The sequence below is a fragment of the Pseudorasbora parva genome, chromosome 6, assembly GCF_024679245.1.
Source record: "Pseudorasbora parva isolate DD20220531a chromosome 6, ASM2467924v1, whole genome shotgun sequence".
Classification (NCBI taxonomy): Eukaryota; Metazoa; Chordata; class Actinopteri; order Cypriniformes; family Gobionidae; genus Pseudorasbora; species Pseudorasbora parva.
Genome location: NC_090177.1, coordinates 20,936,047 through 20,962,381, shown reverse-complemented (window position 1 = coordinate 20,962,381; position 26,335 = coordinate 20,936,047). Strand labels below are relative to the sequence as shown.

Below are 26,335 nucleotides of genomic sequence, written 5' to 3'. Positions count from 1 at the left end.
ACTTGTATGTTTGTGTAATTATACATTTAAGATTTGCCAATATTGAATTATGCCAAATATAAAATTTAAGTGAGCCAGTCACATGTAACACGTTACAAACATTCTTGTCTCTAGATGAATGATTAAATTACTAAGACATTGAATACAGTGACCATGTGAATGTTTATTGGCAGCCATGTGATACAGAAAGCTTCAGATAATACACATATAGCTGCTTGTTTTGTTACTATGCTTGTTGAATTTTGCAATATTACAAATATCTAACCATGAGCATTGTGTAATATTATAAAATTACATTTTTAATGACCAGTCACAAACATCTAAGAAAACCAAAAGAAAAATCTGAAGTAATTAATGAAATATATAATGGGAACTCTTGACAATTAAGACATTTTTCTCTTGATCATATGTACCCGGGTCAGCAATTACTTCAATCAAACAAAGTTGAAGTCTTGTTTTGATTATGGAGCTTTTATTTTAAGTGAAACACAATTGCAAGACAGAAGAGATTTGATATATCAAGATAGATAAGATTTTTTGATAGATTTAGATTTGATTACAACTTTGTGTATACCAGCATTTCTATAAAAAAGGCATGGCATGGGTGAGTTTAAAAGGACAAATTAAGCAGAACCATGGATTAAAGGGATATGCCTAGTTACCAAAAAATAAAAATGGTAACTTACTCACCCTCGAGTTGTTCCCTGTGTAAATCTCTTTGTTCTGCTGAACACAAACAAAGATATTTAACCAAGCAGATCTCAGTTCCACTAACCATACTATTTTTTCCCTACTGTGGTAGTCAATGGTCACGGAGATCTGCTTGGTTAAAAAACATTCTTCCAAATATCTTTCTTTTTGTACAGCAGAACAAAAAAAATTCATACAGGCTTGGAAGATCTTGAGGGTGAGTAAATTACATTTTCCATTTTTGGGTGAACTATCCCTTTAAAACTATTACAATCCTATTGCTACGATGAACTCTCGCTCAAATTACAAGTAGAACACTAGTCAAACAGTAGTATTTCACATCAAAAATAGTTCAGAAAATTAAGTTAAAAACCAAAAATAATTCTGCATGACTGCAATTTGTAAAGCTTTTTTGATCAATAATCCAAATCAATTCAAAATGCTTGCCCAACCCACCCCACAAAAAATACCATTGGCCAATAAATTAGCAAAAAAATTAACACTAGCTTTACCTTAAATATTTTGGAATATTTCGATTACAAAGCACAGAGATACGTAAATTACATTAAACATTGCAGAAATCTTTCTTCTTCATTGGAACATAATTGGTATATAATCGAGAATAACAGCAAAGCTGATCCTAATGAAATCTGAACATGCACAAATTCTGCACAACACTGAACAAAACCCCTAAGAGGATGAAAAGGCACTTTATATAAAGATAGATCAAATTCTGCCCTGGGCATTCTGCTGCATTTGCTGCTAGAAGTTTAACTCGTACACATTTACTGTCCAAATGAAAAGTGAGAACATTGGCTACACAAAAACAGCCTTAAGCATTGTACAACTTTTCTTTGTTTAAACAATCAAAATGTGGCTGTGGAAGTGTTATGAAATCAGAAATTGCTTTTTAAAATAATCATTCATGCTAAATATAGCCCTCAATAAAGTTAGAGCGGTAAAGGGCAGTTCAGTGCATTTTGTGTGAAACTTTAAATGTTCTCAGGATGAAGAAAAAATGCAACATCATTAAGTAAAGAGTGATCACTAGAAATTACACGCAAACACTTTATAAAAGTGAAATCAGCCTGACTTGTGTGAAGACAGATCTGTTTCAGATGAGAAGAATGGGGTAAAGTTAGCTACTGCTAGAAATGAGTCTAGTTCAGTTAAGCTTGGATTTTCAAAACATGTCTGATTATGGAATTTGCTGCAAGAAATTTGTCCATCCCCTTGCCAGACTCTGAGAAGTGCTTGTATAAGCGATACATATTCGCAGTGCTTCATGCTTGATTCTGATTTTCTCATGAATGCCTGTAAAATAATATGATATAATGAGTCATTAAGTGACCAAATAATGCACTATGAACTATATTAATAATATACTCTAAATTACAGCATGCATATATTGATCTGATAAATGCGTGGTCATGAAAAACTTTTACAACTTCCTCCACAAATTGTCTTTTGCCTTGTTAACAAATAACTTCTGTGGTCAGAAACCAATCCATCCCAAAAAAGAACCCGCCACATTGATGCTTGTATGATGTTCAGAAACTTTGGCCATGCACTCATGGTGAAGTAAAGTGAAAGTAGGAGAAACCTTTGACACTGTAACACACTAAATAAAATGTTTCATAGTCCCCATTGTCCTTACCATGCATGTGTGGGTTATTATAACTCATCTTCTTTTTTCGCCACCTTGTTAGAATACTGATGTTTTGACCTGCAATCCAAAAGTCCAGTAATGGTGCATGTGTATGACTTAATAGCTGGGTATATTAAAATCTCACTCCAGCACAGAAAACCCTTCCACCATTCTATAAAAAAATAGCACAAAGCTTCCCCTATACTGTATGCGAGCAGCAAAATGTAAGACATTTCCACAAGAATTTTTCATGGGAACTTTTTTCCATGCACAACGAAGCATTTTGGTTTAATATATTACTGGATATATATTTGTTTAATTAACACCATCCTCCAGAAAGGGTTTTTTTTTAAATTATCAAAAGCCATCAAAACTTCTGAGATTAATCTCAACATTATACATTTTGCTTTGAAGCGCAAAAAGTGCATTAAAATAAAGAAAAAGGATAAAATTGTGCACTTAAATGCTCATGAGAAAAACTGCTCATGAAGCACTGCAGTTGTGAATGACATAACTGCCAAAAAAGATGATACAATATAAAACTACTGCCTTAGTAACTGATTATTAAAAAAAAAAAAATCAGATATGCAAATTTATGGTATGTTCCAATCAATTGATGATGCAAAGAACCCATTTTAAGAAATGAAATTGCCATCTACATATTCACAGGGTCACTGAATAGGACCACAGCTTGAGACCGAAAGGATACCTGACTGGGAGCAGCTACTTCTTTCAAAGGTGGAGTTCTCTTCAGGATTTTGCATAATCTAGTTTTACACCAGGGACAGTTGCCACCTACTCAGAATACTCATCTTTAGAGGTGCAATCCAAAAAAGTCTAGTGACTGTCTTCATATGCATGACTAGATGGGTATATTAAAACCCTCAAAAGGCATCTCAATTTCCCATGGAAAATGTGTGGAAATCTTACCCAAATCTTCCACCTGTTTTGCAACTCAATGCAAGGCATTCATTTATTACCCAATTTAAGAGTGTAAGAACAATAGCTTAGCAAAAAAACAAAGCAAATGAGAAAATGCAGATTACTTACCTAAAGCATTTCCAGTAAACAATGCCCACTAAACAGAGAAATTGTAAGCATTACAAATGCAAGTATTTCTCAAATATTAGAAAAATAAAAAATGAAACCATTTCAAAACTTGCTAGCAACATGAATCTATAGGTTTGGAAAACTACCATATTATTTTCTGGAATGTGTTTTTTAATTTTTATTATCTAAAACATGCTTGACTTTAGAGCTACACTGTGTAACTTTTTTTGTTTATTCTTAGCTAAAAACACTTAGTTCTTTGAAAATATATGTGCTCATTAATGTATATTTACTTCTTTCAAGTAATAAAGTAGTCTCGTAAGTTTATAATATGCCATTGAAAATACATATGGGTGAGGGGTTCGAATGCCGGTCGCCATGTTGTCCCTCCATCTTGAAAGTACATTAGCCAAAGAGGGACATACTCATAAATTCAAGCTTCGCCTTTGATGTTTTAACACTCGATGGCACTCATGGACGAGGTTGAACTGGAAGCCATGTTAATCTTGGACTAAATCGGCCACCGTAGGAGTTAAAACGAAATCGGAATTGAGAGGAACAGAAGATATTTACTGGATGGTCGTATACCTTTTCACCGCTAGATGAGGGAAAATGTCACACAGTGTAGCTTTAATTTAATGAATTATATAAGGAGAAAGCAAAATCTGTGCATCCACAAAGCGGTCACATTTTGATTTGTGCCGAATGAGAGGTACGTCAGCCCAAGTTTATTTGTGTAGCACATTTTCTGCACACCAGTAGTTTCAGTTTTTCATGTTCAAATCAAATTGTTCAGGCTTGGCATTTATAAGAAGTGATGAGTATAATAAATGGAGCTATAATTTGTTTATTTTAGATCTACAATTTTCGTTCCCGCTCTGTTTTCAATATTATTACAATTAAAGGTCCCATGGCATGACATTTTTATTTTATTATATTTTATATTTACTTTCTCTGCCTTTGAGTAAATGAGAGCTGAGACAAGCTGAAATTCTTCTTCAAATACACATTATAACATCACATTAAATATTTTATAAAGTAAAAAATGTTTTTACTCTGCAGACTATCACCTATGGGTATGAATGATGAAGCATTATTTAATGTGATGTTATAATGTGTATTGAAGAAGAATTTGCTATGCTAATGTTCTCATACACATACATGGGACTTTGGACCAAGACACTGCATTACCAAGTCAATTGGACTAGCGGTCAGGTGGTTATAGCCATTTTCATGTTTTCATGTTATAGCGCCACCAAGTGTTCAATCATCACAATTGTTTTATCATGACCAAAGAATGAGCCTATACACGTTTACAGAGGTTGGTGAAAATATCTCATTGAGTTCTTGAGTTATAGCACTTTTAGAAAACATGCTCTGTCATGAACGTCCATTTCGCTTAGCATCAATTAATCGAAGTTAACTTTTTTCCGATAGTTCTTGATAACCAGACTCCAGAGCACTTTTTGGCACTGGTTTTGTTTGCGAAAGGGGGATTCTGAAATCCACTGCCGCTTCAATATACATATGTATATATATCCTAATTAAATTCATAATCAAAACCTTAATCAATATTTATCTTCCTATATTACTTTAATGATTCTTTCCAGTTATTATTTTGCTCTATGTTTTACCTTGAAGAGACTGTGTATCTGTGTATGTGCGCAATATTCTGTTTCAGATCAGTGTTGAGGTGCTGTACAATGGGCATCCTAAGAGATAGGTGGACTTGTTCTGGGTAAGTTGGTGCCTGCTCCAGACCTGGAAGGTCACTACGGGCCTAATTTCGGGGTGAAAGCGTCAACAAGTGACACACCTATGGAAACGTGCATCAGATTAACTGACATGAGTGGTAATTTACCATGGCTGTGCATTGTCTCTGAGCCAATCAGAAGCATCCACATTGCAGTAATGACTTGGATAAGACCTTGAAAACGTTATAACTGTTGGGACAATTTTATGTACGATAGGGCGAGGCAACGAGACGGTAAGAGAGGGAGCGCGGCCTACGAACTCCTTGTGAGACTTGAAGCTGGCTTCGGCTTTCTAAACTTCAAACTATTTTTAAGTAAATTTTTCTTTTAATTAATTGCAATCCTGAGTCTGTCTTCATTTCTTCATATATATATATATATATATATATATATATATATATATATTTTAATTATTTAAAATGGGTTTTTGTAGACATAGCTGGTGAATTATGCAAACTGAGACTTACCGATGATGGCAGCGCAAACCACCAAAACCAGCAATACCAGACAGATACTCAATGCTGAAATTAGAGAAAATGAATTGACTGGATTAAGACAAAATGAACAGTAAGATCTGAATTAGGAAAATGCAATCTATTAAATAACAAACAGTAGTATAAAATTAAACAGCTTAAATATACATTGTCATTTAAATTTATTTACAAAGTGACTACTAAAATTATCACATTATAATCCACCAGTTCATACATTTCAAAAATATCAAGGAGCCACAGTTTCTAACAATATGGGAAAAAAAGAAAGAAAAGGTTACTTGCCAGGGTTACTGCTAGGTGATTTCTCTGTGGGGGAAAAAAGCACAGTTAGCAGGCAGACAGACATACAGAGAAAGAGAAAGAGAAGAGCGAGACAGACAGAGAGAGATTAAAAAAAAAAAAAAAAGATAGTACAGCAATGCATTTTTTGACAGAAAGATCTGTTCTCATTCTTAGAAAACAAGTGTTCCCCTTAACAAGTATAGTGTTCCCAACATTAATATCTGGTTAGAGAGAAAAACAAGAATCTTTTTGCAGTTCAACTAACATTTAATCATGTAAAATTATTAAAAAACAATGGCCAATATAAGAAAAAAGGCAAAAATATATATACATTTGTCAATACGGTATTATTTAATCTTAAATAAGGAGTTACAATGTTAACGTGCAGTAAGTTTAAGTATTCATTCTGTGTCTTTTTGCAAAAAACACCATGAACAAAAATCAGCAGCCTAAAGAACACTTACACAAGGAACTTTTGCCTTTGGTTTAAAAAAACAAAACAAAAAACAGCACAGACAGACAGACACACACGTCACAAAAATATGCCCACACAAAACTAAACCAATATAAACAAAAATTATTCAGATAAAATCAGTGATTTTATCTTGTGTTCATTACAAACAGGGTTTAAAATAAATTTCACTCAACAGCCAATTTGGCTAATAAATGTTTAAGTTACTGGCAGTTCAGAAGTTCTACTCTTTTTTTTTTTTTTTTTTTTTTTTAAATATAAGGGATGGTGAACTCCAGCAGAGTTCAGCTCCAACCCTGATAAAACTCACCTACCTGTAGCTTTCTAGGAACCCTTCTACAGAGATTTCACTACACTTAATAAACCACTTTTGTGAGGAAACAGCTTTTCATTTAATGAATCGACTGCCTGTCTACTTATCTTCAACATGTTTTACGCTAAACAATATATTACATAGATTTTACTACAAGGTTATTTTATAATAGAAGGGAATGTCGCAACAGGTAGTACTCAATTAAAGTATTAACATTGTATTTAAAGGGGGGGTGAAACACTCAGTTTCAGTCAATCTCATGTCAATCTTGAGTACCTATAGAGTAGTATTGCATCCTTCATATCTCCGAAAAGTCTTTAGTTTTATTATATTTATAAAAGAAATATGGGCTGTACTGAGTCTTTCCGGAAAAAAACGAGCGCCTGGAGGCGTATCGTGTGGGCGGAGCTAAAGAATGACGATCGCGAACAAAGCGGTGACGTCCTCAAGCGTGGAGAAACTCGATAATGATCCAGAATCAAATCTGAGGCTGAAATAAATTGAACAGGAGAAACAGCAACACAGGACGTCCGTCTCTGTGGTATGTACTGTATTTAGTGGCCTGTCAACATTTGTGTGTTTACTCACAGTTTATGAGGACATGATTCAGTTTATGGACTATTGTATGCGACTAAACCTTGGCAGTAGCAAGCAAAACGGTTTTGCACGTCAGACTAGTGTAACGTTATAACTTACATAGAACAACAATGGAGTAACCGCTATCGCATTTGAATGACGAAGCACGCGATTGTGTCGTTTACTCACGTGACGAGCCAACAGCACAGACATTTGGAGCAGTTTTACTCACCGGCTGCTTCCAAAGCAGGACCGAACCTTTATCCCTGGGACCACTCTGTCAAAAACACACTTCTTTGGTATGATTTGGTGAAGTCCTGACTAGGGGTGGGCGATATCTCGATATTTAAAATATATCGAGATATTTTTTCAGCTCGATATGGATTTGGACATATCGTATATATCGATATATTGTTTATATTTAATTCTGATTCCGCCACTTTGCTTGTTTGCCTTCTCTGTGTTGTGCTCGCTCCCGCTCACGCGCCTCCCGCCTCATTGCTTTTGTTCCCCCTCCCCTCGCGTGTTGTTTCATTGAACACGGCTGCTTCCGCAACCAGGTGAGGATTAGTTATCATGTTGACAAGCGCGCACGTTGTTCTGGACTCAGTTTAGAGACCATGTTTTTCTTCTAACACAACTGCTTGCTAAAATTCATAAAGAAATATTAATGTCCATCATAGTTCAAATCGCACGTTTCATCCACAGTCAGGTGATTGACACTACTGGTGCGAGACGCGGTCGCAATCATGCCAGTTTATGATCTGTGTCTAACTGATAGCATAGTTTTCGGTTAAAATGTCAAAATGATCGCATATCATTTGAAAACATTTAAAAAGTATTGCAATATCATTACTATTATTATTTTGTCAGCTTTATCACGGGATTATGATGAATAGGTCTATTCACGTTTTAACCAAGAGTGAAAAACACGACATCCCGGGTGTCCTGAGACACGCGGTGCTCTTCTGTAAGTTGTACTGTATCATATTATCATATAGCCTACCTTCTGACATTCATATTTCGTTCTGTAACTGGAAAAGAAGTGAAATTCAGCTCATGTGTAGCCTACATGATCTGCATGATGAGTTTGAATTTTGTCAAACTCATGACAAACATCACTGTTTGAATTTTGATACAAATTTAACAGGAAATGGTGTTATGACAAAATCAGTTTATTTATATCTCAGTCATGCCCCCATCTTTCTGCAAAATGCTTACTGTTTACTTTAACTGTAAAAAAGGGAGTCTTTGATTCATCTTTTGAAAGCATGAAATAAATGAAAAGAAGGCAATATTATTTATTTTCTTTTACAGTTAAATTATTATTATTTATGTAATCAGGGAGTTTTTTTTTTTTTTTTAAATGTCGCAAAAGCACTTGACTACCTCTTTGCACTTCAATTTAAAAAAAAAAGTTTTTGTGGTATTTGGCATATTTGTTTTTGCTGTAGTTTTTAGGGGGTTATTTTTCTTGTAAAGATATCGAGATATATATCGTATATCGAGATATAGCAAAATATATCGAGATATATTTTTTGCTCCATATCGCCCAGCCCTAGTCCTGACAGTAGTGAACGGTGGAGATCCACTTTTGCGACGCAACTGAAGCGATGTTGTGAAGCTTCCCGTCATTTCTGCATTCAAATCATTTCTGCCTTCCCCGGAACGCTATGCTGAAGCACTGAAGTCGCTCGACGTCAACCATAGGAATAAAGTGGAGCGCGACACCTGGATCGACGGGATCTGCACCTGAGCGAGTGTTTATGAGCGTGCATTTCCTCTCTCGCTGGAGTCGCGCACGCGCACCCTACCGGGAGAAGAGCCGTACGGCCCATACAAGGACCTTCCGGTCTATTAACGTCAAGCCAACCCATACTCGAAAAAAACTCTGCGAACTTAGTTACATTCTGTAACTAATGTAGCTAGACCACTTAACATTGATTTCTCAATGATTTCTCAATGTTAAGTGTTCTCTTATTTTTTTCCAGAGCTGTATATATTTTTGGTGCATTATTGTATTTAAACATTCAGTAATTTTTGTTATTACATAAATAGTTCTTAAAGCTGTTATGCTATGACAACACTGTTTTTGCAACTTATTTCAATATTGTGATAATATCGTATACCGTGATAAAAGCGTCAGCAATTAATTGCAACATGAAAAATTGATATCGGCACATACTAGTGACATATCATGGCCATTTTATGATTAATTGAAATACATTCTTGCATACGGTTCCTTTAAACGTAATAGAGTGATATTGTATAAAGATAATAACATTATTTAATATTTTGTTACTTTGACTTTCAGGTTTTACCAGTTATGATAAGAATTGAATGGCAATGACATGTATGCACATGATGATGATATTATGCATTTTAATGAATAAAGAGAAAATTATAAATATTGTGTTATATGTTGTTTAATAAAAAAATTTTTTTTTAAAGTTTAATCTATCGTTGCCAGGTTAGTCTTGTCTTGTATTGTAATGAATGATGACTCTGTTGAGTGCCTAATGATGATGATATAACACTTTTTAATGAATGATGGTAAAACAAAAAGTAATAACATATTTAATTAATTAAAATAAGTATGTTTTAGTGTTCTCTTTAAATGTAGTTTTAACTGCCCTGCAGTGACTAGTACTTTGCAGCTAATAAAGATATTCACACTTTTTTGGGGGAGATACAGACCCTCTCATCTCCCTATAATACAATCCCTGACCCTTCAGAACTTGATTAGCTTTCTCAGGTATGTTTGTTTTAGGTTGAAGCAAAACTCTGCAGGACTGTAGCTCTCCAGGACTGATGTTTGCCACTCCTGATATATATGATGAATGTATAAAATTCCTTTTATTCAAACAAAATCCTGTCATCCAATCATCTGTTCCATTCCATTCATTCTCATCACCAAAAATGTATCTTTGTTCGACAGATGAATACAGTACAAAAGGACATCAAACAACACTCAGCACAAAACAAACGCCACATTTTTTTTTAATCTTCGCTATATTTCAATGCAAATGAACAAGCGTGCCGTTATTTTTTGCGTAGTAATATGTATGTTCAAGTAAGCCAGATATGCACAGATTCTGTGAAAGAAACTGCATTTAATATATATTGATGACTCAAGAGATATTGGCACAAAACAAAAAGATTTCCAGCAAAGTAAGTAACCCGTCAAAGTGGCTAATGATCTGATAGCGTTACCCACCACAGTTGATTTTAACATGTGATTTTTGTGTATGTGGTTTCAGTTGTTCCTACATTTTATTTTCGTAAATTATAGTATGTTTTTGGAATGTTATTGGTAAATTGTACACAGTTGTTCATGCACAAATCAGTGCGGATGCATTGTTAGTTAGAATATGAGACAGAATATGTTGTGAAAAGTGCAACACAAATGCAATTATTTGGAGAGAAAAAAAACATTGTTGAGAATTTAAAGGGTTCACCCAAATATGAAAATTCTGTCATCATGTCGTTCCACACCCGTAAAGCTGGGCATACACTGTGCGATTTCTATGCGCTTTCAGCAAGGTTACCTACTCACACTGTACAAGTAGATCGCATGGGATGTAACGCCAAAGCACACAATTTATTTGCTCACACTGTGCGGTCCGACCGTCGAGCGCGACTTGTCTGCTCACACTGTACGGGTGAAAAATGCGCAATAAAACCCCCGTGGAGACGATAGACCATGGTGTACTGTAGGCTAGAGAGATAACCTATCAAATGCTTCAGCTATCGATGTCAAGAGGATTTAGAATTTATGTATAAATATTTTTTTATTATTAAATTGATATTATATTAATTTGACCCCTCAACAATTTCATAATGCATAGTTGACACACTGCATAATAAAAAAAAGATTACTCCTCACTATTTAAAAACATTTAGCTCGATTAAACAAGGATTTATAGATCTATAATTAAATGATTATCAGTTTATAATGTCAGAACACTGCAATAATGTCAGTCTCCATGAAAAGTAAGAGCAGATGTACAGTCTTGTTCAAAATAATAGCAGTACAATGTGACTAACCAGAATAATCAAGGTTTTTAGTATATTTTTTATTGCCACGTGGCAAACAAGTTACCAGTAGGTTCAGTAGATTCTCAGAAAACAAACAAGACCCAGCATTCATGATATGCACGCTCTTAAGGCTGTGCAATTGGGCAATTAGTTGAAAGGGGTGTGTTCAAAAAAATAGCAGTGTGGCATTCAATCACTGAGGTCATCAATTTTGTGAAGAAACAGGTGTGAATCAGGTGGCCCCTATTTAAGGATGAAGCCAACACTTGTTGAACATGCATTTGAAAGCTGAGGAAAATGGGTCGTTCAAGACATTGTTCAGAAGAACAGCGTACTTTGATTAAAAAGTTGATTAGAGAGGGGAAAACCTATAAAGAGGTGCAAAAAATGATAGGCTGTTCAGCTAAAATGATCTCCAATGCCTTAAAATGGAGAGCAAAACCAGAGAGACGTGGAAGAAAACGGAAGACAACCATCAAAATGGATAGAAGAATAACCAGAATGGCAAAGGCTCAGCCAATGATCACCTCCAGGATGATCAAAGACAGTCTGGAGTTACCTGTAAGTACTGTGACAGTTAGAAGACATCTGTGTGAAGCTAATCTATTTTCAAGAATCCCCCGCAAAGTCCCTCTGTTAAAAAAAAAGGCATGTGCAGAAGAGGTTACAATTTGCCAAAGAACACATCAACTGGCCTAAAGAGAAATGGAGGAACATTTTGTGGACTGATAAGAGTAAAATTGTTCTTTTTGGGTCCAAGGGCCACAGGCAGTTTGTGAGACGACCCCCAAACTCTGAATTCAAGCCACAGTACACAGTGAAGACAGTGAAGCATGGAGGTGCAAGCATCATGATATGGGCATGTTTCTCCTACTATGGTGTTGGGCCTATTTATCGCATACCAGGGATCATGGATCAGTTTGCATATGTTAAAATACTTGAAGAGGTCATGTTGCCCTATGCTGAAGAGGACATGCCCTTGAAACGGTTGTTTCAACAAGACAATGACCCAAAACGCACTAGTAAACGGGCAAAGTCTTGGTTCCAAACCAACAAAATTAATGTTATGGAGTGGCCAGCCCAATCTCCAGACCTTAATCCAATTGAGAACTTGTGGGGTGATATCAAAAATGCTGTTTCTGAAGCAAAACCAAGAAATGTGAATGAATTGTGGAATGTTGTTAAAGAATCATGGAGTGGAATAACAGCTGAGAGGTGCCACACGTTGGTTGACTCCATGCCACACAGATGTCAAGCAGTTTTAAAAAACTGTGGTCATACAACTAAATATTAGTTTAGTGATTCACAGGATTGCTAAATCCCAGAAAAAAAAATGTTTGTACAAATAGTTTTGAGTTTGTACAGTCAAAGGTAGACACTGCTATTTTTTTGAACACACCCCTTTCAACTAATTGCCCAATTGCACAGCCTTAAGAGCGTGCATATCATGAATGCTGGGTCTTGTTTGTTTTCTGACAATCTACTGAACTTACTGGTAACTTGTTTGCCACGTAGCAATAAAAAATATACTAAAAACCTTGATTATTCTGGTTAGTCACATTGTACTGCTATTATTTTGAACAAGACTGTATCTAAAAACAACTTGTTTAACACAAATGGGCCTACTTCTCTTCTATTTTTTCTCACAATATGGACCAAAATAGAAATATTACGAAAATAAATGAATACAGTAGACTTCGTTATCAGCATGTTGAATTAAATTTCTCTCTCGTTGTCTGAGAATATGCGCCGAAGACTGCGTTTCTCCCTCTTTTTGTTTTCTTCCTTGCCTGCTTTTAAAAATTAAATGGTTTAAACGTCTGCTTTTGCTCATATGCAGTGAGGGAAAATGGGGCAATCAGTTCGTGGCTTTGCTTCAGCTGTGTTATAACCTCACGAGGGGCGAGCAGAATTTCTGACATGCCAGAAATTCATCCGACTGCCGATCAGGAAAGGTGTCACCTCTCGTTTCCCCCTGTACACTGCGTGAACACCTCACGACAAACGACGCACGATAAACCTAAAAATTGTCCCGACCCAAAAAAAAGTAAAAAAAAGTTGCACAAGTCTCGAAATCGGACAAAAATTGCAGAGTGTATGCCCAGCTTAAGACCTCCGTTCATCTTCAGAACACAGTTTGAGAAATGTTATATTTAGTCCGAGAGCTTTCTTTCCCTCCACTGAAAATGTACACTCACCTAAAGGATTATTAGGAACAGCTGTTCAATTTCTCATTAATGCAATTATCTAATCAACCAATCACATGGCAGTTGCTTCAATGCATTTAGGGATGTGGTCCTGGTCAAGAAAATCTCCTGAACTCCAAACTGAATGTCAGAATGGGAAAGAAAGGTGATTTAAGCAATTTTGAGCGTGGCATGGTTGTTGGTGCCAGACGGGCCAGTCTGAGTATTTCACGATCTGCTCAGTTACTGGGATTCACGCACAACCATTTCTAGGGTTTACAAAGAATGGTGTGAAAAGGGAAAAACATCCAGTATGCGGCAGTCCTGTGGGCGAAAATGCCTACTCTTGAAGTCTTTGGTTTGAAAAAAGTTGAGGCTAGAGGTCAGAGGAGAATGGGCCGACTGATTCAAGCTGATAGAAGAGCAACTTTGACTGAAATAACCACTCGTTACAATTGAGGTATGCAGCAAAGCATTTGTGAAGCCACAACATGCACAACCTTGAGGCGGATGGGCTACAACAGCAGAATACCCCACCGGGTACCACTCATATCCACCACAAATAGGAAAAAGAGGCCACTATTTGCACAAGCTCACCAAAATTGGACAGTTGAAGACTGAAAAATGTTGCCTGGTCTGATGAGTCTCGATTTCTGTTGAGAAATTTAAATGGTAGAGTCTGAATTTGGCATAAACAGAATGAGAACATGGATCCATCATGCCTTGTTACCAATGTGCAGGCTGCTGGTGGTGTAATGGTATGGGGGGTGTTTTCTTGGCACACTTTAGGCCCCTTAGTGCCAACTGGGCATCGTTTAAATGCCACGGCCTACCTGAGCATTGTTTCTGACCATGTCCATCCCTTTATGACCACAATGCACCCATCCTCTGATGGCTACTTCCAGCAGAATAATGCACAATGTCAGAAAGCTCAAATAATTTCAAATAATAATTCGTGAATTTAAGAGTTCACTGTACTAAAATGGCCCCTGCAGTCACCAGATCTTAACCATTAGAGCATCTTTGGGATGTGGTGGAACGGGAGCTTCGTGCCCTGGATGTGCATCCCACAAATCTCCATCAACTGCAAGATGCTATCCTATCAATATGGGCCAACATTTCTAAAGAATGCTTTCAGCACCTTGTTGAATCTATGTCCCGAAAGGTAATAAAAACATAATCAAAGTAGTCCATTTGATATCAGTAGGTTAGTTAGAATTTTTTGAAGCATCAAAAATAAATTTTGTAAAAAATAAAAATTACGACTTTATTCAGCAGTGTCTTCTCTTCCGTATCTGTTTTCAATCTGAGTACACAACTCCGCAGTGACGCTGCTGACGTGTTATCTGGTGCATCCTGAGCATCGTTTATAGTTTGAGGGAGTAAAAATAAAATATCTTAAACTGTGTTCCGAAGATAAACTTTGAACCTAAGATGTCTTACGGGTGTGGAACGACATGAGGGCGAGTCATTAATTCATTTTTGGGTGAACTAACCCTTTAAGTCACATCCTTGAATCAAAATTTTATTAATTTGTGATTTCCAGTCCAAGATTTTTAAGGGATACTTCAGCGCTGGGAAGATGAATCTGTATTTAAACTGGGTCATTAATGTAGTAGAAATGTGAAATTATTTTTGAATTTGGTGCCTTCTAGACTGAGAAAAGAGAATTATTTTTGTCTAAATGCTTTGCTGCCCTGTGAGGCCATTCCCAAAGCCGCCGCTACTGGATTACTGTGACTGAGTTGGAGAACAGACACTACGATTAAATACTGAACGTGTCTGTTCAATATAACGATCGAGTCGCCGAGTGAGTCTCACAGCACTAACGCTGCAGGAGTCAGATTACATTTAACGTCATAAATGAGCTGATGAGCTCTCGTGATGAGAGCTGAAGTAATCGTGACCACACTCAGGGCATATACATTTACAACGCATGTTCAGTCTGGCACGTTTTCAGTTCATGCCTTTGGAAGCTTAACTTTCATAGGAATTAATTTGAGAAGTTCAAACACTTACATTGCTCAGCATAGGTCCGTTTAATGCCTGTAGCTGCAAGCTGAGCTGTGAGTGTGATCTCCCACCCCCCATGTGTGAGTTAAAAACATGCGGAAATAGCTCCCTCTGCTGGCTGTAGTCTTTAGCCTCTGGCCAAACATTCCAAAGATGACGCAAATATCGCCAATTTGTGTCACCGGAGTAATTTTTCCAGAAATAAAATCCATAAATCTTTTGTCTCAGGTGGATATGAGGGGGGAAAAGCACAATCATTTGAATATACTCCAGGGTAGACATGTGCCGGTTTTCGATAATGCGATTTATTACGATAATGAATATGCACGATATTGTTATCGTGGGCACTTTAAAATATCGTAAGTGATAATTTATTAACAATTAATAATTTTTTTATAATGCACTCAAGAATACTTTGCCCATCAACCGTATAAATGCTCAACACCGCTGTATTCTGCGTCAAAGGGACACGTGCTCAGATGTAATATGAGAAGCACATGAACCAGTGAAGGAGCCGCGCTAATGAAGTGCCGCAGTGACAGCAGAGGGCGCGGGGGTTACCCCGGAAACCCGCAAACAAACAAAACGTCTGTAGTTTTTAAAACAGCAATTCGTTTTTTGTAATCTCAATGTTGTTCATCACAGCACCAAATACTTAATACTTAAATACTTAATAGGCTATTTATTTTCAAACTTAAACATTTTTATGCTTTAATCTGGACATCAACATGCCCTAATGATTAGAACTGTTCTAATTATTTGTTATTGTTCAGTAAAACTTTGAGACATACGACTTCATTAGTTAACATGTTAATTCATTATTATCAAAATGACAATGAAAAATACTTATAAAGAATTCTTTATTCTAAGTAAATGTTAATTTCTTAGTTACTGTTTAATAACATTTAAATCAAAATCAAAATAACTTTTTTAATGGACCTAAGATAAAACTAACAATGATCAGTATTTCTTAACCAACATGACCAAAAACATTATACTTTCTGTAACAAATGTAGCTTTTGCTCAATCTTTAATGCATTAAATAATGAGACCTTGTTGTAATTTGTAAGCCTACCTGTTGTTCTTTATAGCCTAATTCTTTTGCACTTTAATCTGTTTGAAAATTGTACTTTTACAGCTCTGAAAAAAATCCAGAGACCACTTAACATTGATTTCTCATTGATTTCTCATTGAGTGGTCTCTTAATTTATTTCCAGAGCTGTATATATTTTTGGTGCATTATTTTATTTAAACATTCAGTTATTTTTGTTATTACAAAAATAGTTCTTACAGCTGTTATGCTATGGCAACACTTTTTTTTGCAACTTATTTCAATATTCTTTAAAAACGGGCCATCTAGAGAACATAAATGTGTATCTAATAATTTTATAATGGAGTATAAATTCAAAGAAGACAATACCATTATCTTTAGGGGAAGCATCTGGTGTTACTATCGTGGCAGTTGTGGTTGTAGGTAGGGCTAGATTCAAACATGTAACATAGACATCAGGTTAGTGAACTAGAAATATGAGTTCAAGAAGTGTAAATAACAGCAGAAATAAAAACACACCCTCAAGGTGAAGATTCACAGGCCAACGTTTTGAGCAATGTTGCCGTAAAAATGTTTGCCCATTCTCAATGGGAAAGTGCCAAAGGAACATCACTAAGAAACATTACTCAAAAAAGTTGCCCAGTGTATCAACACATTTATATGCTTAAAATGAGAGAGAGAGAAGAAACTTTCTAAAGTTTTCTTCAGAGATGAACAAAAGTTCAAGGGGATTTAAATTTAAAAAAAAATCTAAAAAGCAAAACGGCAAAATAAACAAATATTTCATATTAAAATAATTTATAAACCGGTCAGTATGTGTCAGAAGTATGTTAATATTAGGGGTGTAATGAGATATTGTGGCATGAAGTAGCCAAATATTAAAGATTAAGTGGACATTTTAATGAAATGTTTGGCCAAATTTAAACAAGAACTTGATCATGATGTAAAGTGTAACAACAAACCAGGATGTTGTTGACCTCTGCAGGCATTTGTTATAATATGTAATATATATAAGTTAATTATTTATTTATATATATATATATATATATATATATATATATATATATATATATATATATATATATATATATATATATATATATATATATATGTAACATTACACCACATTTAAACCTATTAGTATTGCCTCATTATTACATATGCATTTTAAATAATATTAAAGGCTATTGTACACTTAGGTCTATATAGGTTGATTAATTGTCAAAATAACCAATAGATTACTCGATTACCAAAATAATCACTAGTGACAGCCCTATATTAGTTAAACATTTTAAAATGCACATGCAGAAGTTGTAATCCTTGATTAAACCTGTGATGTCATTTCCGGTGTTTGAACGCTGTGTGGGAACGCCGTGCGCATTTGGCTGCCGCTCCTATTGTTTATATTTGCTGTGTCCGCTTCTGGACAGTTGGTGTTTCTCTCTCTGCATCCTGCTACAAACTGGACTTAACTTTTTCTACTTGGCTGAGTATACTTTTGTTGTTGTTACCGCTGAGATTCTCTGCAGTCAGCCTTCTACGAGCCCTCTCACCCTTCTCTCCTCCATCTGTTGGACTGACTGTGAGGTAGAAAGGCCTCTACCTAAGTGAACTTATTATTGACAAAAATCTGGACATGATATTCCTTACTGAGACCTGGCAAACACCGAATGACTTCATACATCTTAATCTGCTAACACCATACGAATACCAGCACCTGTCAAAGCCACGTTTATTTACTAAAGGGGGTGGCCTTGCGGTCATTTATCGCAACTCCATTACACTTGCTCAACTGGACTTCCACACTACTACGACTTTTGAATATATGGTTTTGAAAACTTCCTCGAACAGTCCCCTTACAATCATCCTGATTTATAGACCCCCTAAACTGCAAAACTATTTTTTCTCTGAACTAAGTGAACTACTAACGCTAGCCTGTGATTCATCATCCAAGGTCATCTTGCTTGGTGACTTTAAAATTCACGTTGTTACTCCCTCCTCTAGTAGGACTAATTAGGCTAGTAGGACAGTTAATGGCTGTTCTGGACTGCTTTGAACTTCATCAGAATGTTAACTTTTCAACTCATACTCACGGCCACACACTTGACTAAGTTAGTACATCTGGCTTGAATGACATCTCCATCAATGGTCTGGTTACTCCCATCTCTGATCACAAGCTTGATTTTACATCAATCTGTCCAACTAAATGTACTTAACTAAAACGAGTTGATACATACCTCTCTCGTCTCAGTGCGTGCACTTAATCTCTCTGACGGGCAGTGACGATCTGATAGCATTTAGCTTAGCTCCCTAAGCCCAGTTCATTCACTATGGAACCAAACAGAGATCAAGTTAGAAGTACCAAACACCTCCACGTTTTCCCTATTTAAATACAGTTACACGAATAGTTGAACGATCAAGTATGGTGACAAAATAAAACGTGGTATTTCTCTAATCGGATTAAAAAGGAGAACTATAATGTATGGCGGATTAGCACTTCTTAGAGTACTTCGGCTCGGCGCAGTAAAAAGTGCCCTATTGACAGAAATGAGAGAGTGAGGGGGAGGTGTGAGGGAAGATGTTTCGGCCGGGACTTTTTACTGCGCCGAGCCAAAGTACTCTCAGAAGTGCTAATCCGCCATACATTATAGTTCTCCTTTTTAATCCGCTTAGAAATGCGTCACGGTTTATTTTGTCACCATACTTGATCGTTCAACTACTCGTGTAACTGTATTTAAATAGGGGAAACGTGGAGGTGTTTGGTACTTCTAACTTGATCTCTGTTTGGTACCATAGTGAATGAACTGGGCTTAGGGAGCTAAGCTAAATGCTATTAGATTGTCACTGCGTCAGAGAGATTAAGTGCACGCACTGAGACGATAGAGGTATGTATCAACTCGTTTTGGTTAAGGGAATAACATAGTTTAATATGAAAAGGCAGTGAAGTATCCCTTTAAGATGAAATATGTATGCATATTAACATGTGCATCTTGACATGTTTAAAAGGCCAGCCATAGCATGTGGTTTTAGTTGTTCCTACACTTCATTTTTGTAAATCATACTATCTTTTTGGAATGTTATTGGTGAAACATAATATGTTGAAAAAATGTTACACAGTTGTTTCATGCACAAATCAGTGCGCATGCATGGTTAGTTAATGAGATCGAATATGTTGTGAAAAGTGCAACACAAATGCAATTATTTGGAGGCAACAAAATTATTTGTTGAGAATTTAAGTCACATGTTTGAATCGAAATTTAATTGATTTGTAATTTCCAGTCCAAGATTAAGTCACTGTTTTCGTACAATTGTACATAAATGTATGAACACCACTGCAGAAAGTTTCTTAGCTCTCTCTTTCTGGATTTTTATGTTGTTAATTCTTTAAAAACGGGCCATCTGGAGAACATAAATTTGGTCTAATAATTTTATAATGGAGTATAAATTCAAAGAGGACAATACCATTATCTTTAGGTGAAGCATCTGGTGTTACTATCGTGGCAGTTGTGGTTGTAGGTAGGGCTAGATTCAAACATGTAACATAGACATCAGGTTAGTGAACTAGAAATATGAGTTCAAGAAGTGTAAATAACAGCAGAAATAAAAACACACCCTCAAGGTGAAGATTCACAGGCCAACGTTTTGAGCAATGTTGCCGTAAAAATGTTTGCCCATTCTCAATGGGAAAGTGCCAAAGGAACATCACTAAGAAACATTACTCAAAAAAGTTGCCCAGTGTATCAACACATTTATATGCTTAAAATGAGAGAGAGAGAAGAAACTTTCTAAAGTTTTCTTCAGAGATGAACAAAAGTTCAAGGGGATTTAAATTTTAAAAAAATCTAAAAAGCAAAACGGCAAAATAAACAAATATTTCATATTAAAACAATTTATAAACCGGTCAGTATGTGTCAGAAGTATGTTAATATTAGGGGTGTGATGAGATATTGTGGCATGAAGTAGCCAAATATTAAAGATTAAGTGGACATTTTAATGAAATGTTTGGCCAAATTTAAACAAGAACTTGATCATGATGTAAAGTGTAACAACAAACACCAGGATGTTGTTGACCTCTGCAGGCATTTGTTATAATATGTAATATATATAAGTTAATTATTTATTTATATATTTATATATATATATTTATATATATATTTATATATATATATATATATATATATATATATATATATATATATATATATATATATATATATATATATATATATATATATATATATATATATATATATATATGTAACATTACACCACATTTAAACCTATTAGTATTGCCTCATTATTATATATGCATTTTAAATAATATTAAAGGCTATTGTACACTTAGGTCTATATAGGTTGATTAATTGTCAAAATAACCAATAGATTACTCGATTACCAAAATAATCACTAGTGACAGCCCTATATTAGTTAAACATTTTAAAATGCACATGCAGAAGTTGTAATCCTTGATTAAACCTGTGATGTCATTTCCGGTGTTTGAACGCTGTGTGGGAACACCGTGCGCATTTGGCTGCCGCTCCTATTGTTTATATTTGCTGTGTCCGCTTCTGGACAGTTGGTGTTTCTCTCTCTGCATCCTGCTACAAACTGGACTTAACTTTTTCTACTTGGCTGAGTATACTTTTGTTGTTGTTACCGCTGAGATTCTCTGCAGTCAGCCTTCTACGAGCCCTCTCACCCTTCTCTCCTCCATCTGTTGGACTGACTGTGAGGTAGAAAGGCCTCTACCTAAGTGAACTTATTATTGACAAAAATCTGGACATGATATTCCTTACTGAGACCTGGCAAACACTGAATGACTTCATACATCTTAATCTGCTAACACCATACGAATACCAGCACCTGTCAAAGCCACGTTTATTTACTAAAGGGGGTGGCCTTGCGGTCATTTATCGCAACTCCATTACACTTGCTCAACTGGACTTCCACACTACTACGACTTTTGAATATATGGTTTTGAAAACTTCCTCGAACAGTCCCCTTACAATCATCCTGATTTATAGACCCCCTAAACTGCAAAACTATTTTTTCTCTGAACTAAGTGAACTACTAACGCTAGCCTGTGATTCATCATCCAAGGTCATCTTGCTTGGTGACTTTAAAATTCACGTTGTTACTCCCTCCTCTAGTAGGACTAATTAGGCTAGTAGGACAGTTAATGGCTGTTCTGGACTGCTTTGAACTTCATCAGAATGTTAACTTTTCAACTCATACTCACGGCCACACACTTGACTAAGTTAGTACATCTGGCTTGAATGACATCTCCATCAATGGTCTGGTTACTCCCATCTCTGATCACAAGCTTGATTTTACATCAATCTGTCCAACTAAATGTACTTAACTAAAACGAGTTGATACATACCTCTATCGTCTCAGTGCGTGCACTTAATCTCTCTGACGGGCAGTGACGATCTGATAGCATTTAGCTTAGCTCCCTAAGCCCAGTTCATTCACTATGGAACCAAACAGAGATCAAGTTAGAAGTACCAAACACCTCCACGTTTTCCCTATTTAAATACAGTTACACGAATAGTTGAACGATCAAGTATGGTGACAAAATAAAACGTGGTATTTCTCTAATCGGATTAAAAAGGAGAACTATAATGTATGGCGGATTAGCACTTCTGAGAGTACTTCGGCTCGGCGCAGTAAAAAGTGCCGGCCGAAACATCTTTCCTCACACCTCCCCCTCACTCTCTCATTTCTGTCAATAGGGAGGTGTGAGGGAAGATGTTTCGGCCGGGACTTTTTACTGCGCCGAGCCAAAGTACTCTCAGAAGTGCTAATCCGCCATACATTATAGTTCTCCTTTTTAATCCGCTTAGAAATGCGTCACGGTTTATTTTGTCACCATACTTGATCGTTCAACTACTCGTGTAACTGTATTTAAATAGGGGAAACGTGGAGGTGTTTGGTACTTCTAACTTGATCTCTGTTTGGTACCATAGTGAATGAACTGGGCTTAGGGAGCTAAGCTAAATGCTATTAGATTGTCACTGCGTCAGAGAGATTAAGTGCACGCACTGAGACGATAGAGGTATGTATCAACTCGTTTTGGTTAAGGGAATAACATAGTTTAATATGAAAAGGCAGTGAAGTATCCCTTTAAGATGAAATATGTATGCATATTAACATGTGCATCTTGACATGTTTAAAAGGCCAGCCATAGCATGTGGTTTTAGTTGTTCCTACACTTCATTTTTGTAAATCATACTATCTTTTTGGAATGTTATTGGTGAAACATAATATGTTGAAAAAATGTTACACAGTTGTTTCATGCACAAATCAGTGCGCATGCATGGTTAGTTAATGAGATCGAATATGTTGTGAAAAGTGCAACACAAATGCAATTATTTGGAGGCAACAAAATTATTTGTTGAGAATTTAAGTCACATGTTTGAATCGAAATTTAATTGATTTGTAATTTCCAGTCCAAGATTAAGTCACTGTTTTCGTACAATTGTACATAAATGTATGAACACCACTGCAGAAAGTTTCTTAGCTCTCTCTTTCTGGATTTTTATGTTGTTAATTCTTTAAAAACGGGCCATCTGGAGAACATAAATTTGGTCTAATAATTTTATAATGGAGTATAAATTCAAAGAGGACAATACCATTATCTTTAGGTGAAGCATCTGGTGTTACTATCGTGGCAGTTGTGGTTGTAGGTAGGGCTAGATTCAAACATGTAACATAGACATCAGGTTAGTGAACTAGAAATATGAGTTCAAGAAGTGTAAATAACAGCAGAAATAAAAACACACCCTCAAGGTGAAGATTCACAGGCCAACGTTTTGAGCAATGTTGCCGTAAAAATGTTTGCCCATTCTCAATGGGAAAGTGCCAAAGGAACATCACTAAGAAACATTACTCAAAAAAGTTGCCCAGTGTATCAACACATTTATATGCTTAAAATGAGAGAGAGAGAAGAAACTTTCTAAAGTTTTCTTCAGAGATGAACAAAAGTTCAAGGGGATTTAAATTTTAAAAAAATCTAAAAAGCAAAACGGCAAAATAAACAAATATTTCATATTAAAACAATTTATAAACCGGTCAGTATGTGTCAGAAGTATGTTAATATTAGGGGTGTGATGAGATATTGTGGCATGAAGTAGCCAAATATTAAAGATTAAGTGGACATTTTAATGAAATGTTTGGCCAAATTTAAACAAGAACTTGATCATGATGTAAAGTGTAACAACAAACACCAGGATGTTGTTGACCTCTGCAGGCATTTGTTATAATATGTAATATATATAAGTTAATTATTTATTTATATATTTATATATATATATTTATATATATATTTATATATATATATATATATATATATATATATATATATATATATATATATATATATATATATATATATATATATATATATATATATATATATATATATGTAACATTACACCACATTTAAACCTATTAGTATTGCCTCATTATTATATATGCATTTTAAATAATATTAAAGGCTATTGTACACTTAGGTCTATATAGGTTGATTAATTGTCAAAATAACCAATAGATTACTCGATTACCAAAATAATCACTAGTGACAGCCCTATATTAGTTAAACATTTTAAAATGCACATGCAGAAGTTGTAATCCTTGATTAAACCTGTGATGTCATTTCCGGTGTTTGAACGCTGTGTGGGAACACCGTGCGCATTTGGCTGCCGCTCCTATTGTTTATATTTGCTGTGTCCGCTTCTGGACAGTTGGTGTTTCTCTCTCTGCATCCTGCTACAAACTGGACTTAACTTTTTCTACTTGGCTGAGTATACTTTTGTTGTTGTTACCGCTGAGATTCTCTGCAGTCAGCCTTCTACGAGCCCTCTCACCCTTCTCTCCTCCATCTGTTGGACTGACTGTGAGGTAGAAAGGCCTCTACCTAAGTGAACTTATTATTGACAAAAATCTGGACATGATATTCCTTACTGAGACCTGGCAAACACTGAATGACTTCATACATCTTAATCTGCTAACACCATACGAATACCAGCACCTGTCAAAGCCACGTTTATTTACTAAAGGGGGTGGCCTTGCGGTCATTTATCGCAACTCCATTACACTTGCTCAACTGGACTTCCACACTACTACGACTTTTGAATATATGGTTTTGAAAACTTCCTCGAACAGTCCCCTTACAATCATCCTGATTTATAGACCCCCTAAACTGCAAAACTATTTTTTCTCTGAACTAAGTGAACTACTAACGCTAGCCTGTGATTCATCATCCAAGGTCATCTTGCTTGGTGACTTTAAAATTCACGTTGTTACTCCCTCCTCTAGTAGGACTAATTAGGCTAGTAGGACAGTTAATGGCTGTTCTGGACTGCTTTGAACTTCATCAGAATGTTAACTTTTCAACTCATACTCACGGCCACACACTTGACTAAGTTAGTACATCTGGCTTGAATGACATCTCCATCAATGGTCTGGTTACTCCCATCTCTGATCACAAGCTTGATTTTACATCAATCTGTCCAACTAAATGTACTTAACTAAAACGAGTTGATACATACCTCTATCGTCTCAGTGCGTGCACTTAATCTCTCTGACGGGCAGTGACGATCTGATAGCATTTAGCTTAGCTCCCTAAGCCCAGTTCATTCACTATGGAACCAAACAGAGATCAAGTTAGAAGTACCAAACACCTCCACGTTTTCCCTATTTAAATACAGTTACACGAATAGTTGAACGATCAAGTATGGTGACAAAATAAAACGTGGTATTTCTCTAATCGGATTAAAAAGGAGAACTATAATGTATGGCGGATTAGCACTTCTGAGAGTACTTCGGCTCGGCGCAGTAAAAAGTGCCGGCCGAAACATCTTTCCTCACACCTCCCCCTCACTCTCTCATTTCTGTCAATAGGGAGGTGTGAGGGAAGATGTTTCGGCCGGGACTTTTTACTGCGCCGAGCCAAAGTACTCTCAGAAGTGCTAATCCGCCATACATTATAGTTCTCCTTTTTAATCCGCTTAGAAATGCGTCACGGTTTATTTTGTCACCATACTTGATCGTTCAACTACTCGTGTAACTGTATTTAAATAGGGAAAACGTGGAGGTGTTTGGTACTTCTAACTTGATCTCTGTTTGGTACCATAGTGAATGAACTGGGCTTAGGGAGCTAAGCTAAATGCTATTAGATTGTCACTGCGTCAGAGAGATTAAGTGCACGCACTGAGACGATAGAGGTATGTATCAACTCGTTTTGGTTAAGGGAATAACATAGTTTAATATGAAAAGGCAGTGAAGTATCCCTTTAAGATGAAATATGTATGCATATTAACATGTGCATCTTGACATGTTTAAAAGGCCAGCCATAGCATGTGGTTTTAGTTGTTCCTACACTTCATTTTTGTAAATCATACTATCTTTTTGGAATGTTATTGGTGAAACATAATATGTTGAAAAAATGTTACACAGTTGTTTCATGCACAAATCAGTGCGCATGCATGGTTAGTTAATGAGATCGAATATGTTGTGAAAAGTGCAACACAAATGCAATTATTTGGAGGCAACAAAATTATTTGTTGAGAATTTAAGTCACATGTTTGAATCGAAATTTAATTGATTTGTAATTTCCAGTCCAAGATTAAGTCACTGTTTTCGTACAATTGTACATAAATGTATGAACACCACTGCAGAAAGTTTCTTAGCTCTCTCTTTCCGGATTTTTATGTTGTTAATTCTTTAAAAACAGGCCATTTGGATAACATAAATTTGGTCTAATAA

At 35.9% G+C, this 26,335-nt stretch overlaps 1 protein-coding gene across 1 annotated transcript in view; it reads right to left on the bottom strand.

The window, feature by feature from the left end:
* Window positions 1–1,250: 1,250 nt before the first annotated feature.
* Window positions 1,251–26,335, bottom strand: part of rca2.1 (regulator of complement activation group 2 gene 1) — a 49,765-nt gene continuing 24,680 nt past the window's right edge. Inside the window, exons 21-27 of the mRNA XM_067447454.1 lie at window positions 20,030–20,089; window positions 16,937–16,996; window positions 5,919–5,942; window positions 5,610–5,663; window positions 3,389–3,416; window positions 2,348–2,416; window positions 1,251–2,004 (exon numbers count right to left, since the gene is read on the bottom strand). Coding sequence (XP_067303555.1) covers window positions 2,365–2,416; window positions 3,389–3,416; window positions 5,610–5,663; window positions 5,919–5,942; window positions 16,937–16,996; window positions 20,030–20,089 — 278 coding nt within the window. The 3' untranslated portion in view covers window positions 1,251–2,004; window positions 2,348–2,364. The remainder of the gene's footprint in view (window positions 2,005–2,347; window positions 2,417–3,388; window positions 3,417–5,609; window positions 5,664–5,918; window positions 5,943–16,936; window positions 16,997–20,029; window positions 20,090–26,335) is intronic.